This window comes from Sinohyriopsis cumingii, chromosome 17 (assembly GCF_028554795.1).
Source record: "Sinohyriopsis cumingii isolate HCF-2022 chromosome 17, ASM2855479v2, whole genome shotgun sequence".
Classification (NCBI taxonomy): Eukaryota; Metazoa; Mollusca; class Bivalvia; order Unionida; family Unionidae; genus Sinohyriopsis; species Sinohyriopsis cumingii.
The window spans coordinates 96,687,127-96,707,491 of record NC_142977.1 but is presented as its reverse complement, the minus strand read 5'-3'; the positions used below and the strand labels follow the sequence as shown (position 1 = coordinate 96,707,491).

Here is a 20,365-nt window from a genome sequence, read left to right as displayed (position 1 = left end):
TTTTAATTGCTTCTAATCGTTCTCGAGCTGTTCTTGCAGTATGAGATTCTGGATGTACCATTTTATTATAACATAATAATTTAATTAATATCAGCAGAAGAGGAGCAGCAGAGAGGGCTCGTCTACAATTCTGTTTGGGACAAACAATAATCGTAGACGTGGTAATTGACCTCTATGAAGGGTCACTATTTTTTTTTGGTCAAACACAAGGGTGACCACTCCCTTAAGTGGTCTGTTCACCCTCTCTGCTGCTACATGTTGCCATTTCATTTTTATCTCAACCATGAAGCGTACAATCTGGTATCGGCGGCACGATTTACCCAAATACACTTAAAAACTGCCCAAATATACCCAAATACACCCAAAATACTACTAAAATACTCCAAAATGCTGTCCAGAAACAAGCATGTGATAAATTTACAACTAAAGAGATTTTTAAATTCATTGCAAAGTTAAGTTCAACTAGCAATAAAAGCAGTACAAGCTTATATAATTTACTTCACAATGCATTACTTAATTAGGTACATGTACATGTTAGAAAATGTTTATTAACTATCGGTGCTTTATATCTGTTATCCGTTCAGCTCTTAGTCTTTTCCGTTGGCCCGGTTTTCGTCCGGCAGTTTGTTTAGTTCACTTGCACTTGTGTGTTCCATTTGATGAATGGACATGGCTTGACTCGGCTACTGTGGCGATCGGAGCAGCCAGAAATGTCTTGAAATTTTTTTCTTCCCCCTTTAACTATCTGAGTACCAGATTTGTTTGTCCAAAATAAACGAAAGAGACTGACCAAAACTCCTGTAGTTGCCAGCACCATACAAAGCTCAACGTAGGTCTATGATCTGCGTTTTTGTAACGGAAGACAATCTGTCTACAAGTTCTGGGAGCTTTAGCTGTTTCCACTCAGTGGCTTGTTTTAAGCGATTGTTCAGGGACTGTGCATTGTTATTGGTTCATAACTTAGAAATGATATTTATTTTAATGGTTGGTAAACATGTTTTAACATTTTACCTTTGAAATATGGTTCATAATACGTTTTAAATTTCGGATATTTATCGAAATATACAGAGAGTTGTATTCTCGCTTTGAAAACTAGAGGTTGTCTTTACTAAAAACTAAGCCCTCCTTGTCTTTACTGAAGATTATATTTATAATCTTCCCCCTCTCTTTATCATCAGAACAGAGTTTTGAAGAAAATGATTAATGTTATTTTTCAAATGTTTTGTACACAGCAGATAATTTGCTTTGGGGAAATTGTTTGTTAATGAATTTCTTATTGCTTTCTCATCATCGGTTCCAAACGTCAGCTTTTGTGAGTCTAGATTTTCCCTAACATGTGAAAAGAAATGGTGATAAGTACGCTGCTCACCATCACAGTGATGACAAAGAGGTCATAGAAAAATTGGATACTGGTTAAATTTTCTGCTAACCACACTTCTGTTCTTATAGCACATTGTTGTTACAAACACTTTAAGAAGATTAAACGTTCTGTCGATGCTGATCACATTGACTTCCTCCTCATAGCAGTTTTTCTTTCAGTCTAATATTTGATCGTCAGTATATAAAATTATAATTGGTTGTTTTCCTTTCATCATTGTAACTCTCTGGACGAAATGGTTGTTATGTAGCTCGCCCTCAGTATTGTTTCCATGCACCCTCTGAGGTATTTTCTTTTTGTTTTCTCTGTAGATTTTATCCTGGAGTTGGCGACCTTATTTAGAGGCCATGAAACTGTTATCATCAGCCATCTGGCTGACCACTTCCGCCGCCTTCTTTCTCTCCACCTTTTCGTATGCCATTTGGAGGAGTTTTTCTTGGGTATGATTCACTTTTTTAGTTTCCATGCGGAAGATCTGAATTTGAATTCTTTACACCTACATACTCAATCACTGCGAGGGTTTTAAATGGCTAAACCATTCGGGTGCTTCAGTTACAGTAGTAACTCTCTTCCTGTAGCTCTCGTCGTCTTTTACCTTGGTGTAGTAGCGATGCAGAGTTAATACATTTGTGGCTTGAGGATCAGTTGAAACAGGTGCTGCCTTTTTTCCACGATCTTTTTCAGGCAAAGGTGACCATTTTACTTGAACATGTTTTTAAATTTGTTGTCCTTGGTTACGACGAATACCAGGTTTACAGTGGTACCTAAGTTTGAATCCCATGGCACACAATTGTCCGGAAAGTCGTTGCGTTTTCCCCCTTCACTCTGTTGATGCCTTAATACAACGTGAACAATACTTTTGTGTCCCAAAGGCACTCTATCTGCTGGCGCATCTTCACTTAAAAGCATTTTAAATAGTTCGTCGTTTTCCAAGAACCTGTTTCCTGGATTTTCCTTAACTTTTTGGCGCTCGATAGTACGGGGTACAAAGGCAAGGGCCTGGTCTGTTTCTTTGGTGAAAATATATATCTGCTTCATTATTACTGTCCGCATCAGTTGAATTTTGAACATTATCGAAGTTCGATCACGACAATTCACTTTCCAGTGATATTAATGATACACTAGAGCAACATTCTTTTTTGGGGGGGGGGGGGGTAAACTCCCTGTAGATGCCACTGAAGTGGAGGATGAAAGTCTGCGTTTGTGGCTAGCATTATATTCAACAGTATTGTCATCCGTTGATGGATACACTAACTTATGAACCACATGAATAACAACTGCGAAGTGGTTGACCGCGTACCACTTTCCCGGTCCTGGTGTTGGTACGACTCCATTCTTGTACCAAAGGATTTCTATTGGCCGTCTGTTCTCAAAATCTCCAGATGGTTGGAATTCGGTGTTCAAAGTTTTATAGGCGATATAGTTTTTTCCCGTTTGCGTATGGGTATATCACTCTTATTTTCATGTTAACCGCATTTGCCAAAGTTATAATTGTCCACGCATTGGAGAATATTCCGATAGCGGCAGAGTCTAGACAAGACTGTGGGTAACTGCTAGAAAGCAATTGCATTTTAGGTCTCTGTGGATGGAACATGTATTGTTCCCAGCTTGTAACAAGTTTTATACACGAGTGGTACGTTAGTTTCACTTACATGGTTTCGTTACAACAAAGCAAGCTAGAGACGGTATTAAAGAGGCAGTCTCCATCACGACTTGTGGTCAGGGGATTTCCAGTTATGTTGTCGACGTAATTGTCCATCACCTCAGCTTCGACTGGATCAACGTCTGGCAAATAAGATGTTGGCTCTTCTGGAATTTGTAATTTCTCTTTGAACATTAGCTCTTGCTGAACAGCCACATTTATTTTCTTTATGTTCTTTGATGCAGCCGCATTAAAATAGTCGATACATACTGGAATTAATGCAAATTCTGAGTTGTTGAGGCATTGGAAAAAATGCCCATTAGGTCATGAATAACGCGCGTTGACAGTTAAAGCCGGCACAGACAATTTAAAATGAAAACGGTGTCTTCTTTGTTTTCTTTAAATACCTAGTTGCACCGAACATTGTAATGAATTATGTTAAATATTCAATAAAACAATTTGTCAAAACATCGGCATATCATCATCATTTTTTGTAAAGCAATTTTTGTAATTTAAAACATATGTTGATACAACATTTAAGGTATAGTGTTATGAAGTACTTCTGTACTCAGATTGACACGTGTTATCGCCTGTTACAATCACACGTAGTTGAGTACATACACGCTACACTCAGGTTGCATTGCGGCGCTACAGAGACAGTTCAAATGATTTTCAACAACACCTATGTAAAACTTAAGTTGTCCTATGTTGTTTGCTTGGCAAAATCATCTGGCAAGAGAGCCTAACCAATATACTCATTGAAAAGCCACGATGTTGACTCTAAAACTCTTGTGACGGGGCAGCGCACATTTGTGGACTGATTTGTATATAAACTGTATATGTATCGTACTTAGATGCAACGAAAAGAAAACTAAACTAAATCTTTTTATCTCTTTGTCTTTTTCATGTTAGTTCTATGTGTAAATGTTAAAAGAAAAGAATTAAAGAGATTTTAATCTCTTTTTTTTCTCTTCACTTTGTTTATATGTCAATATTAAGAGTTTTGATATTATTTATCAATTTATTCATTTATTATCTTTTTATACTTACACATCTTAAATTGCGGATTCATGTATTAATAGCTAAATAATATGCATTGGGAAATCAAAATTACTTTCATGCATGTAAAACCGATAGGTATTAAATTAAAAATTATGGGACATAAAAAGCAGGATCCCGGGTAGACAAACGTGTAGCAAATTCTTAACAAGCTATACAAACGAAAATAGTTCAGTACAATGCTATCCAATATCCTTTTTTAATTTTCTTTGCATGTCTTTGTATGTGTTTACTTTTATGACCGATATTGCTTTAATTGATCATTTTTTTCTTTCAGATTTAAAATCAATTTACTGCATTATTATTAAATGAGATACAATATTTAACAAATAATGATAAGCAGATTCCAATGTTTGTTTGACAAAAGACACTTTTCAAATATTAACACTAATATAATACATCGGTGAGTTGAAATAGACATTGCTAAAAATAGGCAATATAGCATTATAGTAATACAATAATTTTAAAACAGTATTCTCACAGAGAGTGCTATAAATATACACACATGAATTAATTTAAGCCCCATCTGATGTGAAGACTGTAAATTACGCTATAAACTTCACCTGGTGCGATTGACTTGCAATGTCGTATGATCAGTTTGTATCATAATTATGGCAAACATCTATGTTCTTTTAGAGAAATCTAAATATTAGACAAATAAATTATTTAAATTTGCGCATACGCTGCATTTTGTCTTAGATAAAATGGTCATTGAATCGGTTGAAAATCTATGATACTACATGATGATTATTCACATAATTAGGGGTCTATAAAAAATGCTTTGAGAAATGAAAGTAGTTTTTGCGTGTGCTTAACCTAAGTAATTTAATTCTTTCAAATTTTAACGTAAATACCGATCCTTACATTCTGCAGTCGATGCATGGCAATCAGGTAGTCAAACTCATTATCAGTGCACGACACGACACGCACGCGTATTCCATCCAGATCAATGTTTCCTCACATTTTCAATTCATCGTCCGAGATTTCTTGGTATTTGTTATGAAACCAGTTCTTACACAAAAAACAACATTTAACATAGTCATTTGAACAGTTTGATTTTTGCATCCAACACATGGAAACCTAGCTTCGCGTTCTTTACTGAAATTAGCCATGATTAACGTAAAAATCACCAATGCAGAACAAAGAAAACAAGTAATTTGCAGTATTTAAGCTTTGGTTCAAAATGAGAGGCGAGCTGATGAAACTTTAAGATTATATACCTTGCATTTGATTACTTGCAATTAACAGTAATGTTTTGTTCAGACAGTTTTTTAATAATAAAAAATACAAAACTTGAAACTCGTCCTATTTCCAAAGAAAACATGCTAGCAATTTTCAGTACTCAACATGCAGTCAAAAACAATTCGAGGCTGATTATAGCAGGTTGCTGGTGAACAAATATTAATTTAGTAAATGAGAGCTTGCCGCTCGATCACCGTTTTCGGCATTTGCTTTCTTTGGTTTCATTTCTGTAATCATCGAAAAGAAGTACTTGCGTTAGCTTATTCTGTTCGGGAATTTCTTTCATTTCATTTTATGCGATTGCCGACAATATACTTGTTATTATGTTCTAATATTTATAATTAACTCCTGGCCTCGACTGCCGAAGGGCCGAGTTATCTTTCTGTTATTCAACTCGTACCAAGTGGTCATTATTGAATGATTCTGGTTAAAGAAAACATTAAGAATGTTTCTATTTTTGCATTTAGTTCATTCGATCACAAAAGTGTTTCATTCGTTTTTTTATCAGTAAACAGTCTGGAATGATCCTCATCACGTGAAATTTATTTTGACTGAATATAAATTTAGTTGAACATGTTTGACTGATTTAGTATATAAATATAACAGTGAAAAGAGACAGTTATAAGAGAGTAAATTCTAAGAATCAGTTCGAAAAGATCAGACACCAAGTTATAAATAGATGTGTTAGCAATATCAACATTTGTGCTGAATTGGATTTCTCGTTAGCATTCTTCTATATACATATGCATGTATCCAAGGATTAAGGCCAAAGGTAACGATTTTTGCATATGTATCATACATTATAAATATTGGTGTTATTTATTTTATTTTATCGTTTGACAATATAAAACATTATAGCATATTCAATGCAAACATGGACAGTAGGAAGATCTTTGGTCACGGTCAATGGAAATAGGGATTATCTTATGTAATAATCCACAAACAAATATGTCAATGGGTGATAGTATAAAACATATAACTAGTTATTAATTTTATAGAATAAAGCTATCAAGTACTGGGAGAGGGGGAAATAAGGGGCCTGTATATAAAGGAACCTCAGAGAACGATTCATCCAAGAAAGTAGCAAATTAAGAGAAACCACCACAACAAAAACGATCGTATAAATATACTTTCTTTTTAAAATTCTTTGATTTTTTTATAAGGAAAACCAACACATAAATATCAGAGGGTGGGAACACGAACATATAAAAGCCTTTGAACGTTTCGAACAAAGAGCCATGGGGGGGGGGGACACACTCGAGGCCAATAGCTAATTATATCTAAATGTGGAAGGTGTGCCCACAAAAAATTAACATTATTCAGGAATATAGATATCTGCAATTAAACATGCAAATTAAGAACATATATGTCGTCCCGGACTTAGTCGATAATTTCCAAGCAAAAGGTAATTGGAGATGTTCGTTACGTTTCGTACACAGAATTTCTAATTGCTTTAGTACTTTAACGTATTTCATTTTGACCCAGAACTTAACTTTGCAATGAATTAAAACTTTATTTAGTGGTAAATGTGTCACGTGCTTGTTTCTGGACAGTATTTGAGAGTATTTGGGCAGTATTTGGGTATATTTGGGCAGTATTTGTATGTATTTGGTGATATTTGGGTGAATTTGGGTAAATCGTGCCACCCAACTGGTACAGTGTACATCTCACCGATGTTAAAACTCGAGCCTCCAGTCTTCCCATAAACATATGATCCTATGAGTGGGCCATATTTGCATCCATTGCAGTTCTGCAGATTTGGAGATAGATGTTTTCATTAAATACAAGGTAACCCAGTTTCAAGACTAATTTCAGAAGACTAAGCAGGAAACGAGTACGTGTCTTCTACAGTTCTTGTTTCCCACGCTTATGTACACGCGTGTATCACTTCATTATGCGGTATGTTAATATGCAGGTATATAACGTCTTAGGAAACAAGCATTATAGATGGCGGTAATGGTTTACATGATTTGCCTTTGATGAGATCATCTGTAGTGTCCTAAATCTAGGATGGTAGTTTGTGGTCATGTGGTCTCATGAAAAATCCAGATATTCTGATATCCATTCTGTGGGATGCCTATTCCTGGAAATTATAGATTTTCTTTAAATGTGGATTTTGGTGGATCCCGACATCGCATAAGTGTCTATTTGATTAATTTACGTATTCTTCCCTCTTCATAACGACTACAGAGGTGCCATTATGTACAGGGCCCCGAGTGGCCGAGTGGTCTAAAGCGCTGTTCGTTACAGATCACTGCCATCTCACCTCTGTCTGCGTGGGTTCGAGTCTAGGATTCGGCCAATGTGGGTATGTGAGAAAGCTTGCCAGTAGCTTCTCGAGGGTCGGTGGTTCTTTCCGGGGATTTCCCGGATTCTTCCTCCACCATTAATACTGGCCGCCATGTATAGCCTATCGTGTGCTGGAAAATGGCGTTAAACTCTACAACAACAACAACCATTATCTACAGATTTGATTATGACTTCTGTTCGATTTTCCATGGTTATAGTCTTCTTTGTTCAAGTTTGGATATCAATTAGCATGGTTTAAGTGCACTGATGCGACGTTTATAATGGACGTTAAGGGGGCCTCTAGATTTGTAATTCAGTTTCTTTTGCGGGGGGATCTAATTACTTTTCCTTCAGAACATGAGTAATATTTACGGCAAAAGTCGTAAAAATAATTTTTGTTGTTGCGTTTACATCTGTCGTATATCTTACAGCGGAGACAGAAAATCAAACCTATCGATACAATTTTTATTTCTGCCCCTGTATGTCGTGCTTTTGAGACATTAAGAACGGTGTGAGTATCAAGTGAAGCTGTTCTTTCTGGACTGTATACGTGTTTTTCTTTCCCAGTGATTTTCTTCATTTCAGAGGAATGCTCCTTAGTTGAAGGTTTTCAAAGACAGTTAGTTGGTTGTAGGTTGCATCTTTTAATTTTTCTTCCCCTTTGTTTAGCTGTTCAGAGGGATTTATTGGTGTGAAAATGTATGGCCAGTCTGCAGAAGGTATATATATATATATATATATATATATATATATATATATATATATATATATATATATATATATATATATATATTGCTCTTGAATGGTACGTGGAACTACGTTTAAATATAACTGAATGATAACATATTTCTTTACTGTGTCTAGGTGGTTCAAATTAGAAATGCAGTCCCACGATATTTCTATTATAACCTGGGTACAGAGGACAGCGCCAGTTTCTCCGACGGCAGCAAGGGGATCATTCTTCAATACAGCGCTAATGCGATAATGGAAAATACACTCAGGTGATGTTTGCTTTTAGCATTTAGTTTATCTATCATGTTGTGTACATAGAAGATGTATTTCTTTTCCTACATGAATACGGGATATAGTTTGATATGATAGAAAATCTTTTAATTTTCACATAAGATACATTTTTTATTTGTGAAAATATAAGAATAAAAAAAATATTGAAAACTATTTAGCACATCATGTTCTATATTTGACATTTAAATATTTAATAGTTTTATCACTTAACTATTGTTATTTACGTTTATAAGTCCCATATTATATACACCGATCCGGTGGCCTAGTGGTTAGAGCGTCCGCCTCGGATGCGGGAGGTCGTGGGTTCGATGCCCAGCCGAGTCATACCAGAGACTTTAAAAATGGTACTAACAGCTGCCTCGCTTGGCGTCTTGGCGTTCAGCATTAAGAGGTTAGTGTTAGGACTGGTCGGCCTGGTGTCAGGATAATGTGACTGGGTGGGACATCATGCTACATGTCTGCGGCATGATGCCCCAGTGCTAGACATCACTATAAACTGCCACATTGCAGACATCGTAGCGATATGACTGAAAAATTGTTAAAGCTACGTTAAAAATCAAAATCACATCAAATCACACCCATATTATATATTGATAGCTTACTTATAATACCTGTTAATTATGTCACACATTATGTGAACACGTTGTACAATTTAAAGGGCACTGTTCTTAATATACTTATGTGAAAAGAAAATCTTACATTTGTGCTAATTTTAAATTAAATTGTTTTAGAATATTGAGTAGTTTCCTTCTTTTCTGAGCCTTGGTAAGAAAAAGAAAGATTGAAATTCTTCACCTAGTTTAATAAATTTGAAATTATATCTCTTGTAATATTTTTTATATTACACTGCCGATTTCTGAAAATTCACACGCCTGGGAAGGCACGGTACCTCATTTAGTATAGCGTTGGTCACGTAATCCTAGTGTCGCTGGTTTTATACCAAGTCAGACCGGTTCGGGTCGGCTGCTACGGCGTGTCCTTGGCAAAGGCGCATAGTTCCTATTTCTCGGCAACAAATAGGCAATACAGTTATGAAAAGTGCCGCTAAAACAACAAACGATTCAGTTCCTTTAAGCTTGATGCCAAAACCATTAGCGCTTTCACTAAGGGCAACGCTATATTTTATATAATATAATGTGCAGCTTAATAATATATATATATATATATATATATATATATATATATATATATATATATATATATATATATATATATATATATATATATATATATAATGGATATTTTCTAAGAGGTGTTTATAAAATTATCACTGGTTTTGCATGTTAATTATTGGGACAATTGAATATTTTTGTATTTTATAGATCTTTTCTAATTTATGCTGTGAACATATCTCTTTTTCAGGACTTCTTATTTCACACTGATTTGTGATGAGAGTCAAGAGGGACAACTCACTGCACTGGGGGAGAGAGGCACACAGGCAATTTATGTAAATCAAAAACTTAGAAATTGTCGATATTTAATTCGATTTCTGAAAAAGAGTTATATTGTTAAAACCCATAATCTCAGACCACACTGAGCACATCTTTCTACCAAAACCGAATCAATTTATATTTGTATTTTAAAGACTTTTGTTCAGTAATTATGCTTAATTATGCTAAAACATCTTGCCAACAAAATGCAATTTTTTTCTTTCTGATTCATCAATTTAGAAATTTGAAAATTATAAAATTGATTTACACGTGAAAATAATAAAAAGTAATTATTATATCAATCTTTTATAGAGTGACTTTGCTCAATCTTCCTCTCTCGCAAATCATTTACTATCCAAAAACGTATGTAAACAAAATTGGAAGTACCGAATATACAATCAAGTATATCATCAATTATTATTAATATATTATTAATTATGATGATTATGATTATTATTATTAGTAGTAGTATAAATAAAACTACACATACCACATAAATATATTTCGTTGGGTCTCACAATCTTATTAGATTAGATAGTATTATGGCGATTAATTCCAGAGAATTTTCCTTCCGTTTTGTAAACGTGTAGTATATATTTTCCGTATTACAAATGGAGTCAGAATAATTAGTTGCTGTTCAACTGACATTAATGAGAAACTTCCCCAGATTGGTTCTGTGGAGGAAAAAAAAAAACACAACAACAACCCGCGTCTTCAGATTGGTTTTATATCTCTGTTCCACATATGCAGCTGTATGTATTTCATTATTTTTGTATCCTTTCCTCAACACTTTGACTACTTCCCAAAGTCGGACGTAGATCCAGATTTAATATACTAGTTATCTATCATTCTTTGAATGTATTAATCTTTAAACTGTGCCGATTCCGTAGAGCCAACTAACCAACAGGACATTTAGTAATATGCAATAAGAACCAGGTAATTGATTTGTATTTTTTATTATTCCCTGTATAGTTCCAATGACAATATGGCGATAAATCATATCAGCTTTGGAAAATATTATGTGCAATAATACAGTCCAGAGCTGAAAGAGAATGTGAAAAAAATAGCACGTGATACAGATACCTAATTTAAGCTCGAGGAAGAATAATGAATCAGTGCGGGTCATCTGCCATTCCATTTTAAACAAAGTCTCCAATATTGCCTTACTTGTTTAATGACAAATTAAACACTGTGATGCTAAATAAGTTATTGTGTAATTAATGTAACGTGTAGTCAGCTTAGTTCCATCGTTATAAAAATGTATATGGTGCCTCCAATTGCATACATTTGTATACAAATTTATATGGTACTTCCAACTGAATACATTTAAAGTGTGTGTTTTAGAAGATTCTTAATATTTTGTCATTTGCCATTACATGTTGATAAATATATTTAATGTCATTGTATTGGAAATTGTCATCACTGATTGGAAATTCTCTTAGACTTGGTTGTTTGACTCAAAATGTAAAACATCGCGTCTTGGACAAGACAAGTTTCTGGGCCTCGGAAACATACTGCTTGAAGGAATTTATTTGTGGCTGAGACATTTATACTTAAGATAGTTCTGATATTAGTAAACAATTACTAAAATAAACTCCTGTCGATTAATGCTTCCTGTATTACCTCACCTGATAAAAAGAACATTTATGGGTGAAAGGACAGCAATAACTTTTTCCAATTGTGCAATTTGCAGTATATCTATATGTACGTTTTAAAAAAAAATTTTGAATAGTTCGGCATCTTTACATAACTAGCATGGTTTTACTGCAACATAACTGAGTCCCTGCAAAATTATTATTTTTTTTTTACCTCCGATGTTTCCTGTTTTTGTGCTTACCCGTGAAGGAATGTTTCTTGCATTCAATAGAAAGCAGCAATTAAGTGTAAACACAATATATATTTTTGTTTAGTCTCTTATCTTTTGCAAACAGGTCTGACTCGGCCGGGTCGCATGCATATAAAAAGGTCAGTCCATGTTTTAAAAGGAGCACTCTTTTTTGAAAATACAACAGCTGATGTTTTAAATATTGTGTCCATATTAATGCCTAACATAAGAATAGTCTGGTTTATCTGAATTCGTAACTAATGCACTGAAAGTCATAAAGATCAAGAAAAAATGAACGAACTATATCAGGAACTCAACTGATATTATAATGCCAATATATCTTTCTCGTACAACCGATAGCAAACGATATAACCAGAAAATATACATTGTTGTGCAGCATGTGGATTACGATGTCACCATGACCATAACTTCACAAGGCTTTTCCACCATAACTTCACAAAGCTTTCCCACCATAACTTCACAAGGCTTTTCCACCATAACTTAACAAGGCTTGTACTCCATATTTTCACAAGGCTTGACCATCATAACATCCAAGACTTAACCACGACAACTTCACACAGTTTGGCGACCACAGTTTCTCAAGGCGTGGTCACAATAACTTCACAAGAATTTCACATTGCGTGGTCCACAATTCTCTTAATTATCATGAGCACAAAACTCAAGTTCATTCTCAAAACTCCCAAATCAGAATTGATGTATTGGAGTTCAAGAAAGTATGCAGTCTATGAGTAGGACTAAACTTAAGAAAATCCTATGATTCCAAGATATTTCTATTTATAGTGACCTACTTTCACGTTTTAGGATTTCAAGCTTACCCCCGAATTTCGTGCTCAAATGTTTTGAGCTTTCTGGGAGTGACTTTTACCATCGGAGACCTTTTCTCGATTTGTGCATATTAATTAAGATCAAGAACAAAACAAAGGTGCTCGATGAAATATGTAAACCTGACATGTCTTTGATTAATCATATCTCCCGATACATGCTAATGATAAAGGCATATTATTGTACATTAATCATTTCCAATGGAAACTAAGACGCTGTGGCATATTATATGTTGCTAGCAAAAGTTTCCTGTAACAAGGGAATGCATCACTGTCAAATAGCCACGACATAACTTTTAAATGTTCACATGACGCCATATTGGTTAACAAAACGAATGTAATATGCTATCAACTTTGTGACACTAAATTAGAAATAAACATATGTTTATGTACAATGTAATTATCTTTAGCGACAAAAACGAAAGTGGATTCTAACATCAGCTAGACAGTCCGATAATAGTCATTCGGAATAACATAGATGGTTCTGCGCCGCTGCGAAGACAATCTTTCGTTAATATGGCATATCCCAAAAGACCCTCTTTATCCAAATGTCCTTCTCCAAAAGGCCCCAAATATTCAACCGGAACCTCTCTACAAATCTCTGTCAAACTGTCCAGCACGCTATGATTGGCACCCGATCACAGTCAGTTTCCAAAGAGTCCTGATTAGAGCACATGGTTTTAAGTTAGGAGCATGTCCTTTTATAACTTATGTGATCAGTGAGTTTCGAAAGAACTCTGGTTTCTAAACCCCCGCAGGACACATGACCGACCCTATAGTTAGGTTGATATACCTCACCACAGGGTAAAGTGTTCCTGGCGTTTTCTGGCGAGTCCATTTAAAGAAATATATGTGCACGGGATTGATATGCATAATTTTACATTGTAGGATTTCGAATTAAGAAGTAAATATGCCTGCATACAAGGTGGGACAAGTGGAGGCATACAAAGAAGCGTTACTGTTTCTATTGGAACTGTCTTAGTTATTGTGTGAGTAAATTATTATTTTCTATGGCAACGTCAGATTCGGCCTCTTTACTGTCTGTCTTGCTCACATTTGATCAATTGGCGTATATAATATTAATAATAATAATAATAATAATAATAATAATAATTATTATTATTGCTATTATTATTATTATTATTATTATAAAGGGGAATAGATATAACAATTGGGTTGGTTTAATTTCGTCTTTAGTTTTTTCTAATTAATTTGAAGAAATTTCTTAATTTCATTATTACATCTAAATATTTTTGTCTATAATTCCAATAGTTGTCAATTGTCATATTGGTACTTTTCAATAAAGCAGGTCAGTTCCTTACATGTCAGTCTGCTTTCCAATATAACATGTCAATGCCTCACCTGTCAGTTGCCAAATTGTAAAATCTGCTTTCAGATATAGCAGGCCACTTCATTACCTGTCGATTGCCACATTGGTAACTTTACTTTCCAAAACAGCAGGTCAATTCCTTCCTTACCTGCCAATTACCACATTGGTAAGTAACTTTCCAGTACAGCAGTTAATGTCTTTCATGTCAGTTCCCACATTGGTAACTCTACTTTTCAATACAGCAGGTGAATTCCGTAACCGTCAATTGCAACACTGGTAAATATACCTTCATATAAAGTAGGTCAGTTCCTTACCTGTCAGTTGGTATATTGGTATCTCTACTTTCCCAGTTCCTTATCTTCAGTGCAAGACGTCATGGCTTGTTCATTTTTATTTTCAGTACTTTTCTGCATATGTGTTATATATTGCTTTTATTCTGTAAACAAAGTTTACTTTGCGTATCAATATTTAGTTATCCTGCTTGAAATTTGTATAGTCATGGCTTGAATGCATCGTTTGAACAACATATATTTCTGGCTGTCTCAGAAGGATTCACCATATTAAAGTTTGTTTTCCTTCATTCCTTCTGGCTCATCGCAGGTTTGTCACCTTGGTGTTTATTTACATCGTTGGCGGGATCCTGTTCCAGACCTTTGTGCGGAAAGCTACTGGCAAAGAAAGGATTCCAAACTACAATATGTGGAGACAGTTTCCTATCTATGTTAAGGTATGCTTTAATGCATTGTTATTTAATCAATATATCGTTTCAGAAGAAGCTTGTCATGCATAATCTTGAAATATCATGTACTCCTCCAGCATAAAGAATGGGAGGGACTGGAGCTGGATATATGGACATTGTATTTACTGCAGGTAGGTATGTTGACGTTGTTTTTACTACAGATATGTATGGGGATATTGTTTGTACTGCATGTATGTATATTGACATAATTTTTACTGCAAGAACGTGAAGAAAAAAAAGAGATCTTCGGAAGTTACTTAGCACTCTCTACTTTTCAATTTCTTGGAGCTTTGTTCCAGAGGGTTGCGATCCTAAATTAGAATCGATCATTTTTGTTTCTCACGTTAAATTTTAGACAATGGAACCTTCCCCACCACCTTGATATACAGCTGAAACAACGTTCTGGTTGATACGATCTCCATCTGTCCTCTTTTCTGGAAACTTTGCCCCAGAGCATTGCAGTCCTAACTTACATATGATTAAGTTTGCCTTTCACGTCAAATTCAAGACAATCCATTTTCTGGACATCAATTTTATATATATATATATATATATATATATATATATATATATATATATATATATATATATATATATATATATATATATATATATATATATATGACGCAATTTACTAGTTGATACGATGTGGAGATATGGATCTGTCCTCTCTTCGTAAACCTGGTTACTTTTCCCAAAAGACTCTGCAGTGCCATCTGCAAGGTGTTGAGAAGTAAAATTGTTTATAATTTCTTTTATTTATCCAGGTGGGGGGGAGTAGAGAAATTATTTTGTATTTATTGCATATGAACATATATAGGCAAAACTCTCTGTGTGTGTATGTGTGTGTGTGTGTGTGTGTGTTTGAGAGAGAGAGAGAGAGAGAGAGTATTTAAAAATCTCTTAATTAACATGACTGGATTCAAAATGTCCTTCATAGTATGACATTATCTGATGCTTTTTACTTCACTGGTTATCGTGAAAAAAAATCATGTCCCAAAGAACATGTTACCTGTATTACAAACCCCTTTCACGCAAATATGATTCGGAATCCCTCTTGTCATAGGATTTCGCAGTGATCGAGATAGGTGGCCATAGTTCTCAATGGTTTTATTATAGTATCGTTTCGTTATCCAACCATATATTACCTTTTGCGTACCGTACTTACCCTAGTGTCGACATTCGGATTCGTTTTTCAGCCGCTTCCAATGGCGGGAAGTCCTTTCAGATGCAGTATACCGTTATCCGTAGCCATGTTCTAAAACAAACTGCCATCTATTTCTTTCCATGGATGGGGAGGGCATGGACAGCTTTCTTCCGTCTGTCGCCTCTCCGTCAGTCTATCCTTTCGTTGGACCGTCACACTTGTGTGCACTATCTAACTTGAAACCAGTTGCGAGAATGCGAGTATTTCCTTCGTTTTGATAGTGAATGTCCTAAGGATTCTGGTTATTAATTTTAAAGTTTAAATTGCATATTATCTTGTTTACTTTTCGTACCTGTTTTATGACCCTGAAGTAGTCTGAAATAAGTCTGGAATAACTAATCTAAGATCGTTGGCCATCTTAGAATTGTATTTTCAAGGTGACTTGCGGAAATATTATCAAAAATGTTACAATAATAATAATAATAATAATAATTATTATTATTATTTTGTTGTTAATGTTGATGATGTTATTGTGTTTTTGTGATATTTAAATAGAAAGATAGATACTTTTTTTGCAATAATTGAATCGAGATTTCAATTTAAAGGCTGATTTATACAGATTTTAAAATATTCCGTATTTACAACGATCGTGTCATTTTTGTACAGATATTGATGACAAATATCACTTTATTGATAATTGTCCAATGTACAATAATTGGAGATGATCTTATATTCCTTGAAATGTCAACAATAATCACAATTATTACAAGTGTCACAACTTTATGCGAAGACCATGTAATAAAGATAAAATTTTACGTAATTTTGCATTAATTCTTTCGAATCATTGAAGAACATGGAATCAAAATGTAAATTGTAACATAAGAGCGAAATATGTGTGTACCGGTCAAATGGATTAAAGTTATTTGGGCCATTGGCCATATTCACAAAAATATATTATTATTATTATTATTATTATTATTAGTAGTAGTAGTAGTAGTAGTAGTAGTAGTAGTATTACAGTTGTGTTCGTGGTTCTGTAAGCTCCGCCTCCGTCGATATATTAGTCTTTATCATATGACAGTTTTAAGTGTGCAAACAGTTATGCTCTTTTCTACAAAACTGAACAAATGCTTTGTCGACTCAAATTAGCCTCAATATATTTATCTTTAACGAAAAGACCAGGCGGCGAGGGATAGATTATTTTCAGTTCGATATTTATTTAGGCAAAATTTCTCTGGGAAGGATAACTCTCTGCAGGAGAGCTACCCGAGGGTAAGTTTCCCCCTCGAAAGTTTGGTCCCAGAATATTCTTCCACAATAAATATATTGAAATGTTTTTGTGTCTTTCATAAAACTACTTACAAAGTCTATAAAGATTTATGCGGTATTGTCGTCGGGGCGCGAACGTTTTTTTAATATTCTTTTTGCTCTCTTGCTCTTTTCAGACTGGTATCGTCTTTATAATTCGCAGAGGAAAAAATGTTCCAGTATACCAGGCAATATGAGACCGGATGTCACAAACTTAAGGCATGGACATAAACCATTTCTAGCTGGTGGATCCACGAACGAATATTTCTGACTTATATCAGATGTTCTGGACTTTTCTTCATCTAAAAATTGCTAGTGTCAGTTATTATTATCTGACCTAGTATGCAGCTGAGATATTGACATTACATGATACATGTGATATGAAATAACACAAAGCCAATTACGACCATGAAAAGTTTTCAAGTAGACTTTCTTTGTCATTTTCTTGATTTTGGCAGAATACAAAACAACAAACGACTGCATTTGGGCTCTTTTTATTCGATTAATCTTATTTTTTGACGTGAAGGAGACAATCTGATCAAACAATACTAGAAAATAATACATTTCATTGTATAGCTTGGGTTGCCGACTTCGCCAGGTCCTTCGCTTAGTTCCAAAAGTGTGAGATTCCAAAGCGCTCAGCTTCCGACAATTGTGAAAGTATGGTTGAAACTTATGGAACAGTCATGAAGATTTGAGTATTTCATCAGTTTTTAATTCAGATTTATTTCAAATAGACTTTATTTACTTTGGATGCCTTATTTGTTTATCTGGGAGACAAAAGTAGTTATTGCTTATGAAACAAGTTACGTGACAATATCCACCTTTTATTAAATTTAAAATAAATCGACAATTTTGGTATTTTAACAATTCAGTTGTCAATTATCAAAGTTGTAATTATTCATTCAATCAAAAGCGTTTCTTAATATATTTAGAAACCTAGTTAATAAAACTTCAACTGATAGGTTGATATTAATCGGTGGCTGGTACAGAATAGTGGTAAAAATGGCACTATGGCGGTTATGAAAATTTAAGATTGTGCGTTGGTATGGCGTTTGTGGCAATATGAAATGATGAAATGGAATGGGGTGATATGGAGGTTATTAGACTGTAACTTTCGTCAGTAATTTTGAACGAAGTCACATTGGCGGTTATGGAAATTTAAATTTAAAAATGTACATAGGTTAAACTTTGTGGGTCATAGTGGTAATTTAAATTTAACATTATTGGTCAGTATGATGGTTTATACTGATCTAACACACTTAATGGCAATCCAATAAAGAACTTTGCTAGCATGATACTATAGAGCTATTACAGGCCTATAGATTTAACATGGAAAGCCCACATGACTAGATGAAATTAAAAACATGGCGGTTACAATGAACTTATTATATAGGTGAGAGACTAGTGTTTTTAACATGGTGGTCTTTATATCCAACATAGCTGTCGTGATATAGAGACTTAATGTACATCTAAGATTGAGACTAAAATCGAATGTAGTTTACACCAAATAAAGCAAAATTTGTACATATGTTATCAAAATCGCAGAGATTAAACGTTATTCTAAAACTGCGAAACTGAAACAGAATTTAACTGTGGCTCCCAACACATAAACGTCTTCATAGTAGGCATTTCTGAAGTTTATTTATCTTGTTGATTTTCCCAGATAACATTAAAGTCATGTCATACTAAATTTTATTTGATCCGTCTGTCTGTCTCTCTGATAAGATTGTAAACTTATAACCTGTGAAGATGGACGATCAATAGAAGATCACACCACTGGAGATAGATTTACAGAGTTAAAATATCACTTATGTGTGTGAAGAAAAAGGACAGAATGTCCACAATGTCAAAGTAATTGAGTCATTTTCGTAAAGAATGAGAAAACCAGTTTTTGAGACAAAAGCTAAGACAAATACCGTGCGTGTCAGAGTCAAAGTAATTAGGCTTTAGAATGTTAGAATGTTATTGTAAGGAAGAGATAAGGAAGAAAACGTGAGATTTAGGAGAAGTAGAAGACACCGTTTATTCTATGAACCCATCATCGCTAAAACATTCTACAACATCAACAAGAACAAATAGACTTCTTGCGAAATGACTGAAATTTCGTTGTAATTGCAATTTTCACGAGAATACACCGAATGTAAGTGAAAATACAAAGTATATTGATTTCAACATTCATTCATTCATTCTTCGTTTTCTACATATTATTTTGATTTTGGTATAGACAGACAGAGAGACATACACCTATATACAATTATACATGTCCGAGAATTAGGGGAAGGGCGTTTTGCAATTTTGAATATTTCATTGTATTTTTGTTTATCAAATTTGGTGATTTTGTCATTTTTAAAATTGTGTTTTCTATATAAATTTTGTCATGTATTTGTTTTAATTTTATTTTGGCCAAAGTCCATTTGTTACTCAATTTCCATCAGTAGATTATGTGATTATCTGTAAGTATTTGCATTAATGTAAAAATGTATATATCTGGGTTTGTTCTTGTATCGATCCACTCACGACACTTGGTTTGTAATGTTAATACTCAGTTTGTAAGTCCCTTATTCCTTTTTATGTTTGTGTGTAAGGATGTTTGTTTATTTGTTTGCTTGTGAATAGGGGTGTGTGCCTGTTTGTTTTTAAAGATGTGTTTCTATGTTGGTTTACACAAATCTGTGTTTGTTTCCTTGTTAATAATATTGTTTATTTGTCCCCTTTCCCTTCTCTGTTTTATTTGCATATATGGATGATATTTTTTGAGAACATATGCTAATGACCAGTTGAAATCCCATCGTTTTTTCGTATGTTTGTGGATTTGAAAAGTAAGTCATCGTCTATAATGAGATATTACTTTGTGTCCGTGTCTCCAAGGAATTTTCTAACCCATTAAAATTTCATATATCTGTGTGTCTGTGTCCGTGTTTGTTTTGTAATTAAACAATGTGATCTGCCCTTTCCATTCATACGTGTAAGCAAACTCTTTTATGAAAAGAACGCGCTTTTCTGGAAAGACATCACGCTGGTACCATTGATTGTTTCTTACAATCAATGCATGGAATCTCATCGTTGACACGAACAATCTCAGAGCTAATCCTAATCTAGAACTGATGT

At 34.3% G+C, this 20,365-nt stretch overlaps 1 protein-coding gene across 1 annotated transcript in view; it reads left to right on the top strand.

The window, feature by feature from the left end:
• LOC149779489 (uncharacterized) overlaps nt 1-19,639 on the top strand; it is a 45,238-nt gene extending 25,599 nt beyond the window's left edge. Inside the window, exons 3-7 of the mRNA XM_089938637.1 lie at nt 8,475-8,611; nt 9,996-10,080; nt 13,619-13,719; nt 14,661-14,787; nt 17,392-19,639. Of these exons, the coding sequence (XP_089794763.1) occupies nt 8,475-8,611; nt 9,996-10,080; nt 13,619-13,719; nt 14,661-14,787; nt 17,392-17,451 (510 nt within the window). The 3' untranslated portion in view covers nt 17,452-19,639. The remainder of the gene's footprint in view (nt 1-8,474; nt 8,612-9,995; nt 10,081-13,618; nt 13,720-14,660; nt 14,788-17,391) is intronic.
• The last annotated feature ends 726 nt before the right edge of the window (nt 19,640-20,365 follow it).